Source organism: Vombatus ursinus, unplaced genomic scaffold (genome assembly GCF_900497805.2).
Source record: "Vombatus ursinus unplaced genomic scaffold, bare-nosed wombat genome assembly UNPS02011369.1, whole genome shotgun sequence".
In the NCBI taxonomy this organism is placed as follows: Eukaryota; Metazoa; Chordata; class Mammalia; order Diprotodontia; family Vombatidae; genus Vombatus; species Vombatus ursinus.
In genome coordinates this window covers 1,321,886-1,338,341 of record NW_020951147.1, presented here as the reverse complement: position 1 = coordinate 1,338,341, position 16,456 = coordinate 1,321,886, and the positions used below count along the sequence as shown (strand labels likewise).

At 49.0% G+C, this 16,456-nt stretch overlaps 1 protein-coding gene across 2 annotated transcripts in view; it reads left to right on the top strand.

Moving 5' to 3' along the window:
- The window catches only part of ANO1 (anoctamin 1), a 193,163-nt gene that overhangs the window by 140,426 nt on the left and 36,281 nt on the right, over window positions 1–16,456 (top strand). For both annotated transcript variants that reach the window (XM_027856109.1, XM_027856108.1), the window contains one exon: window positions 3,234–3,394. In XM_027856109.1, coding sequence (XP_027711910.1) covers window positions 3,234–3,394 — 161 coding nt within the window. The remainder of the gene's footprint in view (window positions 1–3,233; window positions 3,395–16,456) is intronic.

Here is a 16,456-nt window from a genome sequence, read left to right as displayed (position 1 = left end):
CCCTACTGTGTGCTGCCTGCTTCAGGGGTCTCTGCCCTACTGTGTGCCGCCTGCTTCCATGCAAGGTTGGCAAGACTTGAGCATCTTCCTTCTAGCGGCTGCCTCAGTAGTGACGTTGCTCTTGGAAATCAGGATCTGCTTCCACCCCTCTGGCGCCCATCACCATTCAAACCTGGCCATCGCTGCCCGATAGGTGCCCTATCCTTCATGCTGATGAAGCTCCCTAGAGGTCAGGGACTGCCCTTCACACTGAGCACATTGCTTGGCACATAGTAAGTGGCTTAGCATTCCCCCCCTTCCAAGCTCCTGGCATCATTTTCATCCTTTTGAAATTATTTTCTACATTTGCAAAAATTAAATTAAATTTAATTTTAAAATGTCCTTTTAGTGATAGGTAGCTTCTACTCGGCCCTAGAGGGCAGATCCAGGGGCCAAGGGGTGGATGTTATAAAAATCAGCGTGATCTTAGTGAAGAACTTCCTACCAATGAAAGAGAGCCATCCCAGTATGGGCCAGGTCGCCTCGGGAGGGGATGAGCTCCCCGTCACTGAAGGGCTGCAAGGCGAGGCAGGGGGACCCCTAGAGGGCTGTGTTGTTAGGGAATTCTGGATCAGCTACAGTTTGGACAAGGCCATCTGGTGTCCCCAACTCAGTTGTTCTTTGGTTCTACGAAGTGGTTTTGTAGCCATTTAGAGACCCTGACTTAACAATCATAACCATGGTTGACTCCCTTGGCCTCAGTTTCTTCATCTACCAAATGGGCCAGCAGGGCTAAGTGAGCCCAGAGGGAAGGAGAGGAACAAGCCTTATTAAGCACCTGCTGTTCACCAGGTACTGCACTGTGATAAGCATTTAACGAATGGCCCCTCACTTGATCCCCAACCCTGGAGCATGTGGGGCGAGAGACTCAGTGCTGAACCCTGCGGTCTCGCCAGTGTGGGAGCCCATACACCACTGCCCTTCCAAAGCTTTATTGAAGCTGGCCTTCTCTTTGGGAGGCTCCAGGGCACTGAAGAGCTGTGTCCCTTCCTCTGGATCACACAGCTGGTCTGTGTTAGAAGTCAGACTGAGCCCTGGGCCCATGATGCCTCCCTGAGTCCATACAAAGTCACAGTGGTGGCACTGGGATGATCATGGGGGAGGGGACCCAGGAACTGAGCCTTCAGAGAAGCAGAGGATTCCCAGGGGCACAGCTGAGGAGCCATGGCACAGCAAGCCGGCCCATTGGGCTGGAACCTGAGAACGCCCCAACGGGTGTAAAAGCCACGCACTGAACCTGGGGAGGTCTGCAGAGCCAGCACGGGAAGGGCTTTCGATGCCAAACCCAGGAGGTTGGAGACAGAGCTGCCCTCTGAGGTGCGGTCCAGCTCTCACCCAGGAGCCTGGGAATTCAGTGGTTTCTCTTCTTCAATGGAGGTTGGCAAAAGTCAGCTTGACTCAGTTTTTTTTTTTTCTGAATAATGTGTGAAGTTGCTGGTGTCTGCCAACTTTACCTGCCCCCCCTTCCCCTGTCCTGGGCCAGGAGTGAGTCTGGGATGGGGAGAAGGGTGGGGGCATAGGGGAGGGGGCCCCAGGATGTAAGGGGGGGAAGCTTATCCCTGTCCAAGAAGCTGGGCTTTTCTGCCTGTGATCTGTTTGCCCAAGAAACTGAAGCAAAGTCTCTTGGAGTCAAAGAAATTTCAGCATGGATGGTGAGATGGGCCCGGCCACTGGAGATGCTGAGCCAGTGTTTTCTTTCTACATCACCTCAGTTGTAGAATAAAAGAGATCCTTTCTGTGGAGCTCATTAAAGCTGAAACTCAGAACAAAACCTCGGGGAGGAAAAGAAACAAGGAAGGAAAAGGAGGAGCCAAGATACACAGAGTCTGGGGGCACGTGGGGTGACCTCGTGAGGCCGTGGGGTGCAGCCACCAGGTGCTCCCTGAGCAGTGACCGCTTCTGCTCATTCTTTTAGGCGATCAGAAGCAAAGCTAACATTTATGCTGCACTTATAAGTTGTGCAAAGTATTTTGTGTGTGCAAGCTCACGTGAGCCGTGTAATAAACAACCCTGTGAGGGTTGACAGCTGAGGACACTGAGGCTCAGAGGTTAAGTGACTTGCCTGGGGTCACCCAGCTCCTAAGTGTCTGAGGCAGGACCGCAGTGTAGGTCTTCTTCACCCCAAGTGTGGTAGGTAGCCCAGCTGAGACTTTCGCTTACCTTGGAGAGAAGAGAAGAGGCCAATATCTCCATCCCCCAGCACCCCCTTCACCAGTGCCTTATGGCAAAGACAACAGGAATGATGTCAGATACGAAGGCCCAAGGTGTGGGAGTGCCCTGCCCCACCCTGAATGACCAGTGGAAAGAGGGGTCTAAGTTCAAGATTGCTCCGAAGGCTGAAACAATTATTAGGTAGTTCATGATGGGTAGACCACCAGCTCCAGAGGGAGCTGGCTAACATGTGACCTTGGGCAAGTCACTAAACTTTTCTCAGCCTCAGTTTCCCCATCTGTAAAATGGAAAAGAGAATAGCACCTGCCTCACAAAGTTGTTATGAGAATCAAATGAGAGTCTGTTAAGTGTTCCACAAACCTTGGAGCTCTGTGGAAATGTCATCAACTGATAATAATAATTAACAGTAAAGGTAAACAGCTGTCAGCTGTGGTGGAGCAGAGGTCCAGCCCCAGAGTCAGGAAGCCCCGATGTCCGTTGGTGGGTGATTCTTCACACGCCAGTCCTCAGTAAATTCTCGGCCTCTTGTCGCCCCTCATGACCATCTGCACCGATAGGGAGAAGGTCCCGAAAGTGATAACACACAGGCTTGCCCCAGGCCCACTGAAGCTGTCACGTAGTCTGTGGATTGTCCTCCATGGTTTCCTGCAGTTTCCTTGTGCTCGTCCTCACCTGTCCTCAGCATCATAGACAACAAGTGGAGTGTCTGCGGCCAGGCCATTTTGTCGGGAGGGGTTCAGAAGAGGGCCAAGGTGAGAGTAAAGCAGGGAGAGGGGCATGTCCAATGAGGTGCCCCCATCCAAGGTCAGCTCTTGGCTAGTAGTGTGAAGGCTGGGCTCCCTTCTGGTCCTGCTCCTCATCCTCCCTTCCCATCTCCGGCTGATACTGATTCTGGTACCTCATCCCATCATCGAAGGGGACGGTAGAGGAGGAAGGCTCTAAGGGCTGGAGGGTTCCCCGCCCTGCCCGGCCCCGCCGTGCTGGGGTGATAATGCTCATGTCTCCTTCCCATCTTTCTGCAGCATGGAGATGTGTGACCAGCGTAACAACATCACCATGTGCCCCCTGTGTGACCGGACATGCAGCTACTGGAAACTGAGCTCAGCCTGTGCCACCGCTCGAGCCAGTCACTTCTTTGACAACCCAGCCACGGTCTTCTTCTCCGTCTTCATGGCCCTGTGGGGTAAGTAGGTCCTGGGCCTAGCCTCAATCTGGGTCCTTGGAGGAACCCCAGGGTAAGCATCCTGCTGAGGGCAGGGCTACGTCGGTTTGCCTTGGTGGGAGGGGGCCACGGCATTTCATCTTGTTTCTCTCCTCCTGAAATGACCCACATGAGGCCTTTGCCTCTGATGACAATGAGGGACGCTGGTAGGGGCTTACTGACATGTCTAGGAGGGGCTTACATATGGTTTGGGGGGAAATTGTTTGTAGTCGGAAGACCTAGGTTCTAATCCCAGCTCAGCCCCACACTATCTGTGTGACCTTGGGTGAATCCCTTTAGTGTCTTCCTGGGCCTCAGTTTCCTCATCTGTCAAATGAGAAGTTGGGCCAAATGACCTGGGTAGTCCCTCTGTTCTAAGTCTGTGGTCCTATGAACTATGCTCAAAGCACAGCCTGCTTGGAACCTCTAGGGCTGGGGGAGGGCTGAGCCACATCTCCCACTTGAGGGACCCTGGGCCACTAATCAATGCCCCTCCCCAGCCTCTGTCCACCAGCCTGCACAGAGGGCACCTCTCATCCTCAGGATCTTGGGCACAGGGCAGGGGATGGGAGGGAGCCCCCAAGGCCTGATCTCTGTGGCCCCACGTCAGCAGTCACTGTCAGAGAAGGACCGCTGCTGCAGTGCTCAGGAGCTATTAAAGCAAGCTCTCAGGGCTGGCCGGGACCTGGGAAATCTCCTGGCTGTTTGTGTAGCCAAGGCCACCAAGGCCCAGAGATGGGAAGGTGTGGTGGCACCTCCACGCCATCCTATGGAATGATGGTGAATTGTAGCTGTTTGTGCCAGAAATCCCACACAGCTCAAGTCTCTAATTATTCAGAGTGTTGGATGATGTTAAAACACACACACACACAACGAGCCCCATCGCTCGAGACCCTCCAGTCCTCAGGATCGTTGGCTGCCCTATCTTCTCCGTGTCACGTTAATAAATGGGGCAGTGCTCTTTGTGGATGGCTTAAAAAGTTCAAGGTCATTCAGAAGTCATACAGTTCTAAAGTAATCTAAAAAACGTTCAGTGGCAAGGAAGGGAAAGGATAGCTGCTACACTCAGGAGGGAGGACAGGCCATCGTCCCATGGGTGTGCAACAGAGGCATCTGTGATGAGAGGCATGAAATATTGACACTGTGAAGTGTGAGGTGTATTGAGTCAGTGGGCCTGGTCTGGGAGGGCCAGAATTTCTGTTCTGGAAGGCGCTGTGAAAGACCCATGTCTGTCAGTCTAAGCACTTACTGTGTCTTTGTATTAAGGATGTATTAATCACCTACTATGTGCTGGGCTAAGTTCTGGGGATATACAGAAAAGCTAAAAGACTCCCTCAGGGAGTTCACAGTCTAAAGGGGGAGGCTACATATAAATAATGTTGTGCGTACAAAATACATACAGTGTAAAGTGAGGTGATCTCTTGGGAGTGGCTGGGAAGGGCTTCCTGGAATAGGCGTCACTGAAGTTGGGTCTTGAAGGAGACCAGGAGGTTGTGAAAAGCCATAAATGCCAAATAGGACTTTATGTCTGATTCTAGAGATAATAGGAACCCACTGAAGGTCACTGAGGTGGTGTGTGTGTGTGTTTGCGTGTGTGTTTGCGTGTGTGTGTGTGTGCGTGTGCGTGTGTGTGTGTGTGTGTGTGTGACTTGGTCAGACCTGTGATTTGTGAAGATCGCTGGGAACTGGACTGGAGCAGACAGAGACCCACCTGGCCGCTATTGCAATAATATAATCCCTGTACAAGGTGACAGGAGCCTGTGTGAATGGAGAGAAGGGCTATCTGTGAAAGATGCTGCAAAGGTAGAAAACACAGGATCTAGCACCAGACTGGATGTGTAAAACCAGTGTGAGAGAGAAGTTGGAGGTGAGCCACCCTGGTGACTTAGGAAGATGGCGGGCCCTCCACAAGAATAGACAGCTTTGGAAGAGGGAAGGGTTGGCAGCAGCAGGGAGGGAGGGGCCGGCTGGGAAGAGATAATGAGTTCAGTTTTAGACTTGTTGAGTTTGAGGTGCCAACACCCAGTGTCGTGCTTCCAATTTCCTATATCCAAGAAGTAGTTAGTGACATGTGACTCCAGATCAGGTGGGTTAAGGCTAGACATGAATATTGAAATCATAGAGATGATCATTGGATCCTCAGGGCTGATGAGATCACCAAGTGGAATAATATGGAGGGAGAAGAGAAGTGGGCCTGATAGAAACTTGGGGGCCATCCATGGTTAATAAGCATGACCTAGATGAAAAAGTGGCAGAGGAGACTGAGGGTGGTCACACAGGGAAGAGGAGAACCAGGAGACAACCTCGTGACCCAAATCAGAAGAGGGCCGAGCATGTCGGGAACAGAAGGCAATCTCCAGTGTCGAAGGCTGCTGATAGGAAGTTTGAGAAAGGGCCATGGAGAGATCATGGGAACTATTTTTTTTTATTTTTTTTTTTTAGGCAATTGGGGCTAAGTGACTTGCCCAGGGTCACACAGCTAGTGAGTTTCAAATGTTTAGTCTGAGGCTGGATTTGAACTCAGGTCCTCCTGACTTCAGGGCTGGTGCTCTATCCACTGTGCCACCTAGCTACCCCTTTAATTATTATTATTATTATTTTTTTGGATAGGCAATGGGGTAAGTGACTTGCCCAGGGTCACACAGCTAGTAAGTGTTATATGTCTGAAGCCAGATTTGAACTCGGGTCCTCCTGAATCCAGGGCTAGTGCTCTATTCACTGCACCACCTAGCTGCCCCCTCATGGGAACTTTAAAGAGAGCACTGGTGAGTGATTGCAGAAGCCAGGTGGCTATTTGATCGTAGACGTAATAGAGAGGAGTGAGAAGAGGACGACGTGCAATGGCTTTCTCAAAGAGTTTACAAGGGCAATGAGGCCCACAGGATGCTAGCCAGTGGGCTTGCTTGGACCAAATGAGGATTTTCTAAGAACAGAGGAAATGAAGGCATGGTTGTAGGCTGCAGAGAATCAGATAGTTGGCTGGGAAATTGAAGATTTGTTGGAGAACGGAGCCGATAGAGGAAACAATCTATCAGAGAAGAAGGAAAGGGATGAGAGCCCTCGTGTGTGTCGAGGAGCTTGCCTTGGGAAGGAAAAGAACTACATCCTCCTGTGAGACACAGGTGAAGGAAGGGATCCTGAAGGGAGATGTCTGAGTGATGTGAGGAGAGGAGACATGAAGAAGAGTGTCCTTGAATTCATTCCTTCACCAAGGCCCTCGACTTTGTAGAGTGACAGAGTCAAAGACCAGCTGAGAATACAGCTCAGCTCCTTCCAAAGCCCACAGGTTCATTGTCACCCAGGAGCTGATGTCCAAGAACAACATAAACACTCGAGTATGAAATGACAAAGAGCGGCCAATGGGAAACTCTTGGGCCTTCCTGGGGGTGCTCTTTAGAGGAGCCAGCTGACTAGGAGGAGAAAGGCCCAAATCCAGAGGTGCTCCCCTGGACCCCTCCCAGCCCCACACCTAGGCCTCTGTTTCCCTTTCCGCTTGTCCCTTGTATGAGTCCTTGTCTGTCCTCTGCCCCTACTAAGCTCTAATCTGCAGCCCTCATCTGCATGAGGCGAGCCTCCACAAATGCCTGTTGAGTGAATGAGTGAGGGTGTGAGTGAATAAATAAAGGAATGGACGGGAGTTAAGTTTATCCCTCGGGGTTCTCTCTACCCAGATGTGCTGGAGCCTCAGGCCTTTGCCCTTTGGGAGTTCGGAAGGAATAGCTGACTGTTTGTGTGGAGGGGTTGGTGGAAGGATGGCATCAGACTCGGAAAGGGAAGGCTTCCTTTGATAGATCAGGACGATGGGGCAGCCCCGATGGTGAACCTTCTGGAGACAATGTCACATGAGGACCAGTTAAAGGAACTGGGAGCATTTAGGCCAGGAAAGGGACTGGAGAGACAGGAGAGCTATCTTCAGATCTTTGAAGGACATTGTGTGGGTAGGGTCTAGGGTTGTTCTGTTTAGCCCCAGAGGGTAGAACAAGGAACCCTGGGGCAGACTGCCGAGGCAGATTTAGGCTTGGGATGGGCACCCCTGTTCTAGCAATGAGGGCTCTCCCAAAGTGGAAGAGGCTGCCTTGGGATGGGGGTCTGCTCCGAATCGAGGCTCTGTTGACTCACTCTCAAGGACAAACAGAGTCAAGAATGTGCCCCTGTTCTCACTGTGCCCCTCCTCCTTGACCTATTGTTGATGGAATTGTCCCCTAAAAACACAGCTGGCCACTCCACCAGGACAAAAATGGTGCCACTTTTTATAAATTTCAAAATGATAGGAAGAAGTTTCTAGTCACAAAAGAAGTCTTGGGTTTTTGACTTTCCCCGTCTTCTCTAGTTCCTTGTACTGTGTTCTAAGTGACTGGTCCCCTGGGAAGTGATGGAGCAAACACCAAGCTTAGGCATGAAACGTTCCATCCAGGCTCTGGAAATCTCAGGCTGAAGCCACCCAGTTACCCAAGGGCTGCAGACTTAAGCACTGTGGAAAGGTCACCCCCACGTGGAGAGCCCTCAAAAGCTAGGCTGGAGCCCAGTCACCAGTAGCTTTCTGAAAGTGCATTTGCTCATTCCCGTTCCTGGGTCTGCAGCATGCCATCGAGAAGCCTGCTGGGCACATCTGTGGAGATTCAGGGTGGAACGAGGCCCTGGGGACTTGGCTTTCTCCAGGGACTGCTTCATTTGGAGGCAAGCTGTTCCTGGCTGTCCTCTGAGAACAGCAGGGTCTCTGAGGCAGGCAGATAAAAACCTAGAGTTGTTTGTTGCAAAGTGAGCACACAAAGACACTCTCCCAGGGCCCCCCAAATTACCACACATCAGCTCCTGCAGAGGTTCTCCTGCCATAGACAAACACAGTCAGGCAGGGGTCAGAGGTTGTTTCATCAATCAATCAATAAACATTTTCTAAGTACCCACTCTGTGCCAGGCTTTTTGCTGCTTTTGCCATAGCCCCGGCCCTCAAGGAGCTCATATTCCATTGGGGAAAACAACGTGTACATATATGACAATATACAAAGTAAATACAGGCTGATTTCATTTGACTACTTTGTTTTACATAGAAGGAGATTCAGGCCCAGCAAATAGAAGGCATTTGAGCTCAGACAGTTCGTGAGTGGCCCAGCCAGAGACAAGATCTTAAATCCCTTTCTCCCAGCTTGTCCCTTCCTTCTCTTTTGCCTCTTTTGCTTGGTGGCCACTTGGTATACGCTTGGAGTTAGGAGGCTTAAGGTGGAGTCTCAGCTCTTACATTTAGACCCTTACACATATCACTTGATTTCTGGAAGCCTCAGTTCCTAGTTTGTAAAACAGAAGTGATCATCCCTGAATGGCCTGCTTCACAGAGTCTCTATGAGGGAATTGTTTGTGAATCAATTAATCAAATCTTCAAAATGCCATAGAAATGGGTTCATTAGGCTTCATTATTGGCATTCTTCAGAAGCCAGTAGTGGGATTATCAGCATAGACTTGCCTCCAGGGACAGAATTCACCAGATTTGTATAATTAACTAGTCTTCATGGCCTCCTCCTTGAACATGTGTCCTTGAGGTCTCATCATGGTGTAGGGGGGGACAGCCCTGCATTGAATACAACCTCTGGCAGGTACAGCTGGAAAGTCTGCAACTACTGTCCATGATAGACTGTGTCTGCCATCTAAAGGGCTCATCCATCTAGAAACTGAAGGACTCATCTCCAGTCAAGTTAAGGGTTGAATTTTTGCACCATATCGACTTTCAAAAAAATCTTCATTAAAAGATACAAAGGAATATTAGTCAGTATGAGTGGAGAGACTGTCCACGCTGACCAAATCACAAGTGGCCTACAGAAAATTTGGGTGCAAAGAGGGTAGACACAGCCACAGTCATGTCAGATCTAAACTGCCACATCGTGTGTTTAAGGCCCTATATCTGTTCTTTCCCTTTTTTCTTCTCAACTAAATTATTGGCTCAGAGTCTCCTCTTCAGGCCCCAGCTAACTGCAAGTGAAGTAGGGAAGAGAGGGAGGAAGAGAAAGATTTTAACAGGATTTCATGGAAAGAAAAACAAACTCAGTTATAACTGTAAATGTGAATGGATAGAACTTGCCTATAAAATAGAGGACTGGCTGAATTGATAAAAAAGCAAAACCTAACCATTAATTACTTATAAGAAACACACTTAAAACGTAAAGATTTATAGAGTTAACATGAAGAGTGGAAAGTGTTAAATGAATAACATACAATGACATCGTTTCATTATCTGTGGAGCAGTTAAGCACAATGTAATTTATCTTCTTGAACAGATACGTTTCAGAAACAACGTCTCTGAAACATATCTATTTTTAATGTTTCCTTGTCTGTGATCAAGTAACTTAACTTCTAACTACTTATCAATTTGCTGAGGGCTGAAACTTAAGCTCCATTAGAACATAAAGTGGTTGCAGGACTGCTATTTAGATATCTTTCATTTCACCTCTGCTTTGCATTGTCCAAACTCCCAGTACATCTCTGCGGGTAAAATGTGAGGCTTGGGCCAGCCCTCTTGTTTCTGGCCATTTTCTCTGATGCAGAGACTTCCACTGCCATGTGCCAGGCACAGTCATTTTTTTTTTGAGGCAGTTGGGGTTAAGTGACTTTCCCAGAGTCACACAGCTAGTGAGTGTTATGTGTCTGAGTCCGGATTTGAATTCAGGTCCTCCTGACTCCAGGTCTGGTGCTCTATCCACTGTGCCACCTAGCTGCTCCCAGGTGCAGTCATTTAGAAACCAAAATTACCAGACCTCTCCAAGATATAGCCTCCAAGCCTAGCTACAACCAGCCTGATAATGATGTTACCTACTCAGGAAAAGAAACACAAAATATAAAAGGCCTCCAGGGGTCCAGGCACAAGCTTCACTTGTGGAATTCATGCTTCCCATGGTAACAGCATCAGGGTCAGAGCAAAGGGCACTGCCCATCCCACTCCACGTCCTTCATTAGGTCTAGAGACAGCGTGACTCTCCTTACCATGGAGAAGAGTCCAGGCAAAGGGGACCAAGACAAGCCAAAAGCTGTCTCTTATTTTGGTTGACATGTCCCCATGTCCCTGCTGTTGTCTCAGGGAAGGGAAAAGGATTGAGGGACTGCTCAGGGCTTGCTGTATCATGCTCAACTGCCCAGCCCTCCCAGCATTAAGCCACCATGTGGACCGAAGCAGGTGCCAGGAAGGGCAGCTTCCAGTGTGTTCTGTGGGCTGGCACCTCCTGCATCTGTTCAGAATCCTTCTCTTCCTTCAGAAGAGAGTAACACCTGAAGTACCACCTCCTCCATGAAGCCTTCCCTGCTCCTTCCACCTATAAACACTCTCTCTTCTCAAATTATTTTCGAAAGCTTCACCTGCTTTTCCCCTTTGTCTTGACCCCTTCAAGCTTGGGGTTCTGCATTCTATAGCTATACCACATTCCCTCCAGGAAAACATAAGCTCCCCTAGGACAGGGACGTGATGATTTTTCTTCTTTCTCTCCCCATCACAGCTTCCACATAGCAGGCGTTTCATCAGTGTGTACTCTCAGCAAGCTGTTACAGGCTCAGAATTGCATGTATTGGCAGGTCACCAGGGGGAAATTAGGTAAATAGAGAAAAAAGGCTTTTGTATCCACTCCTTAAGGGTGTGGTGACAGGAACAGAGAGAAATACGGTGGTGACACTGCTATGGGGCTTCCTCCTCAGCTCTTAGGGCTCTCGATGCCTACCCTCAGCACAGACCATGCATGGGAACCACCTCACCCAAGAGGGAGAGCTGCAGTGAGCCTGGGCTCTTCTATTCCTCAGTGCCCTGCAGCCAGCTACTCAAGCTGCCTCCCTGGATCCCCGCTTCATGTCTCTCCCCAGTCTAGTCCGTTCTTCACTTGGCTTCGTTCATAGCAGGCATAGCTATGTCTCCTTCATTAGAATGTAAGCTTCTTGTGAGTGGGCAGGGACTGCTTTCTGCTTTTTCTGAGTAAGAGCTTAGTAAATGTTGAGTAACTGATTGACAGAGGTACTTCTATGGGAAGGCAGACAGGTGAATACCCTGACAGCCGTGCTGCATTCAAGCTTTTTCAGATGGCATTTAGGAAAAGGAAGTTGACTTTCTGGGGGCTGCCAGCCCAGGAGAAATGTCTCCTACATCCAGGGATGCTCAGGGAGACCTACCCTGGAGAAAGGCAGTTAAATCCCTTCTTCCTTCCTTCCCCCCCCAAAAAAAACCTTGGGCTTCTGTCTGTCCCCCTTTGTTCCCCTTCCCTCCTATCAGAACCACAAGGAGAAGGCCTGGACCCACTTCTGGCTTTGATGAGCACTGTCTGAGGCAGGTCCCAACCTCACTGTCACTGTGGGAACAAAGCTGGGTATTTAGGGTGGCAGATGAATCACCTCCAGCCTGCTGCATTCCAAGCTGCTGCCAGCTGGCCCCTCAGCTGAGACAATTGATATTAGTTACAGACATTTTTTACAAATCACTGTCACCTTAGATTGGTGGCCACTGGTGACTTTCAAATCAAACTGGATTTGTCATCAGAGGACCCTGGTTCAAATCCTAACTCAACCCCACTCCCCCACCCTACCTAAGTATCCCCGTCCTCAGTTTCCTTCTTTGTAAAATGAGAGGCCTGAATTAAATGGCCACTGTGGCCCCTTCCAGCTCTAAAACCATGAATGGAATGGCCCCTACTCATCACTGGTGCTTGTCACAGCACTTTAAGAGTGGGAAAACTATTTTCCATAGAGTATTTGCTTTGATCATTGTGAACAAAGATAAAAATCCAAGGAGGTAGGTACTGCTTGCATCACAGCCCCATTTTAGAGGTGGGGAAAACTGAGAATCGAAGCTTCTTGTCTCTTTTCACAGAGCTAGTGTCTGAGATAAGACTCAAACCCTGGTCTCCTGATGTTGAATCTGCCCTCCTATCCATTATGCCACGCTCTCTTTCTCATCTGAAAACTGTTTAATGCTTTGAGTTACCTAATGGGACTGGATAAGATGAGCCCAAGGTGCTGGGATTCTTAGGATCCATTTTCTGAAATTATAGTCTGGTCATGGGCTGTCAACTGTCAGTCGGGCCACTACAGCCCAGGAACCTGGATGCCAATGGGAAAGGCTTGATCCATCTGTCCCTCCCTTAGAGAAATGATGTTCTAAGGTGGGACAGTGTCTCTTCTCCCAAGGCTTGCCCCAAGATCCTGGAGCCTTGAATGGAATTTAACAAGTTAGATTCCCCACCCATCTCCCACCTCCTGAACTGAGGGAGGATTTAGGGCAGATCATACTGTGGTTTCTCCACTATAATTAAAAGGCAAAAGATGTAATTGGAGTGAACACTAATTAGGAGACTAAATGGGTCATTTTTCTCATGACTCAGTAAGAAGATTGTAGGTTTGAGACCTTGAGATCCAACCTTCCAGCTCCAGTGAGGAGGCAAAGTCTAAGGACAGGTGAGAGCCACCAAGCTTAGGAGGCCCCAGAACCCAGGATCTCAGAGCTCCACTGATGCTCTGAGGCCATCAGAGGGCAGCCCGAACATGCATGAGACTCTCTCTGGGAAGCCTCCAGAGTATCAACATTCCTCCTGCAGAGTGACACCAGCAGTGGAATGCAGCACTCTACGGGGACAAGACTACCACCTTCTTAATCTTGTATGCTAAACTAGCTATCTTGAGTCCTGTTGAGCTTGTGATCCGCTAAAACCCCCAGATCTTTTTCATATAGACCGTTGTCTAGCCACACCGACCCTTCTAGAAGGAAGGAATCGTAAGACCTCTGGGCAGTCTGTTATTTCTCCTTAGTGATAACATCTGGCCTAAATGTGATGCCATTCCATTCCTCCCCTCCCTCTGTGCCTCATATCAATTTAACAATTATTTATGAAAGCCTTACTCTGTGCCAGGCACTGGCAGCATGAAGACAAGAGTCCTGCCTTCTGGGCATTCCTTTCTACTGGACACCAAAAGGCATAACTCTGATGCTCTGAGATATGCATGGCTAGGCCTCTAGGGGGCACAGTGGAGGACAACCATGACAGGATGTGGTCATGACTACTGCATGGGGGTACCGTGGAGGCATACTAAGGAAACCAACCAGATGGCCACAGGAGGGGATGGACATTTTCTTTTTTTTTAAATTTTAATTAATTTATTTTGATTTATCAACAATCACTTCCACAAGTTTTTGAGTTTTAAATTTTTCTCCCTCTTCCTCCCCACCACCCTCCCCAAGATGGTGCACAATCTGATATAGGCTATACATTTACATTCCTATTAAACATATTTTCACATTAGTGATGTTGTAAGTAAGAATTAGAACCAATAGGAGGAACCACCAGAAAGAGGAAATAAAACTCAACAGAAGGGAAAAAAAATAGCAAATAGTATGCTTCAAGGGATGGACATTTTCACTGGAAGGGGCCAGTCTGGGTTGGAGCAGGTGCCCTTAGAGCTGTGGGTCAGCAGGGAGGGCCAGCCCGAGGCCTGCCAGCCTAAGGAAGGTGTGCCCACCCTTGGCCCCAGAAGCATTTCAATGACCTGAGTTTTTTACCTGCTGGCTTTGGATTCCTTCAGATCCTCCTAGAGGTGATGGCAGAGAGGGAGGAGCTTGGCTCTATAAACACCAGCTCCCCCACTCCAGAGAGTGACTTTTGTTCCTGTACTGACTGAATGGAGAACATTGTCCCCACCTGTTGGACCACCCTTCGTCCAAGTGTCTACTTCCGGAAGTGTTACAGGCTTTGTTATTCACCTGCTGAGGAAGCAGTGGGGAGGAGGGTGGAGGGATGGGGACTGGCTTGAGCTTCTGCCATTGATCCTAAACATGACCTTGAAAAAATCCTTAAGGTTAGCGTGGCCACGGAGAGATCACCATGGCAGGAACTGAAATGAAAGGAGAAATCTGTGATAGGTAACCCAGTAACCAAGCCTCAGTGAACTGGAGCCCACCTCAGACTGGGGAATGGCCGCAGAATTGGGGGTGGGGCTGCATGGTGCTAAGCAGGAGCGTGTTCCAGTGTTAAAGAGCCAGTTGTTAAATTTTCGGTATGAACATTTACACCTTGAAAATCAACAATTACTACAGATCAGGGCTTGATTTATTGTTTTGCTGATTATCTAGGCTTACAAAAGTGTTGAAGAAAATCTCACTAGTGCAGCATAACCTTAAAAGTGTGTCATGTGTACTTAATTTTTTTTTCCTTCTGGAGAGCTATTTATTAAACATGTACCAGCATACCCCTGGTCATAAGTGATCATCTATGACACTTACTGGGTGTTTGTGCTTAACAGTTTGACTTTTTTTTTGTCAGGGAAAGTTTGATCTGAAGTGGAGAATTTCTAGAAAAGGCTAGAATGTAAAAGCCAAGGGCATCAGTGAAACTTAAAATACGAAAGAAAGAGAGAGAAGAGAAGGGAAGGAAGTGAGATGGGAAAGAGGAGGGAGAAAGGGAGAAAGGAAGGAGGACAGGCAGGAAGGCACTGTTCCTGGGTTTGAGGGACACCTGAGTTGAATCTTGATTCCTAAACCTTTCTGAGCCCCAGTTAGTAGAACTTGTCTGCTTTTCCTATTGTTGGCTCAAATTGCATGTCACATGTGTAATTCCTAAAACCCCCAAAGAGCTGGCACAGTCCTAGCAGCAGGTCACGATTACAAAAGTTAATTGCCACTAACTAGCCATGTGACCTTGGATATGTTGCTTTCTGTCTCTGGCCTTAAATTTTCCCCAGCTCTGTCCAACGAAGGCTTTGGACTGAATGGTCTCATCCAGCCCTGACGTTCCCAATTTGGCCAGGGCCCACCTTGCTTTATACCGCAGAAAGCCAAGCCATCAAGAGTTTGCTGAGGTCCTGCTCTGTGCCAGGCATGTGGCCAGTGTTTGGACCACAAAGAACAACAACCACAAGAGCCCCTGGCCTCAGGAAGCTTCTATTTGTGATGTTTCTCCCTCCACCATGTGTCTAACATCTGCCCTTTCGGTCCCTTCACCTGGCCATGAGCTAAGTGAATCCATAAAATATGGAGAGCGCAGAGAGCCCAGAGTCAAGTGAGCAGACAGAGCTGCAGTCCCTGATCTTAAACCACCTAAGCCAGGAGAGAACCTCCATGCAGGTGGGTGGATGAGGGCAGCTCAGGGGAAAGCGATGGCTGCAGCTCCCATGTCTATAGGGCTCTAAGGTTTGCCCCAGCCCTTTACACACATTATTTCATTCCAGCCTCATAACAACCTCCTTGGGTCAGTGTTTCCCATTTTACAGATCAGGAAACTGAGGCACAGTGAGCTAAGTCATTTGCCCAGTCACACAGCTAGTAAGTGAGGCAGGTTTCAAGCCACCATTTGAAGTCCTCTAGCCACTATACCCAGCTGCCTCCTAGAGCCATATTTCTGGAGAGGCTGCTCTCCTTTCAAAGGGCTGCCTTTCAAAGATTCCTTTAATAAGACTGCAAGTAGGCATGTCATGGACCAACACAGAAGCACGTTTCCAGTTCAATCCAGGCTTAAGGCTTCTGCGTGCCAGACAGGTGCTCGAGGCAAAGAAAGATGATTGAGTGAGGAGAGAGGAAAGAGGCAAGCTAGGACACAAAGCTGGAACTTGTGGGGAGGAGAAGGTCAGGCAGCTGGCAGTAAGTAAGACTTAAAGCTCTTGGAGGGCCGGCACAATTTCTTGGGTTCTTTTTGTTGTATCATCTCTGGTGCCTGGCACAGTACGCTGGCCAAGGGAAGTGCTTAACATATCCTGATAGAATTCAGTGAGTGTGGGTCCAGAGCCCTGGTCCCAGAGTCACCTTTGCACTGGTGGGAAGGGAGGAGTAACTTCCTTGTGGCAGCTCCAGGAGCCTGAAAGGGTCGACAGGGAGAGATCAGGCATCTCAGATTCAGGCACTGGCTGCCAGACACACTCAGAGATAGGAGCCAGAGACCAGCTTTCAGCAATGGCACTTCGGTCATTTGGGTAGAGCAGGGAATTCATGAAGGAAAAACATATGAAATAAGATGGGAGAGGTGTGTCGGAGTCTGATTCCTAAATGCCAGATTACAGAGCAAGTGGCATAATGGGATGACATTGTCAGACCTGTCTTTT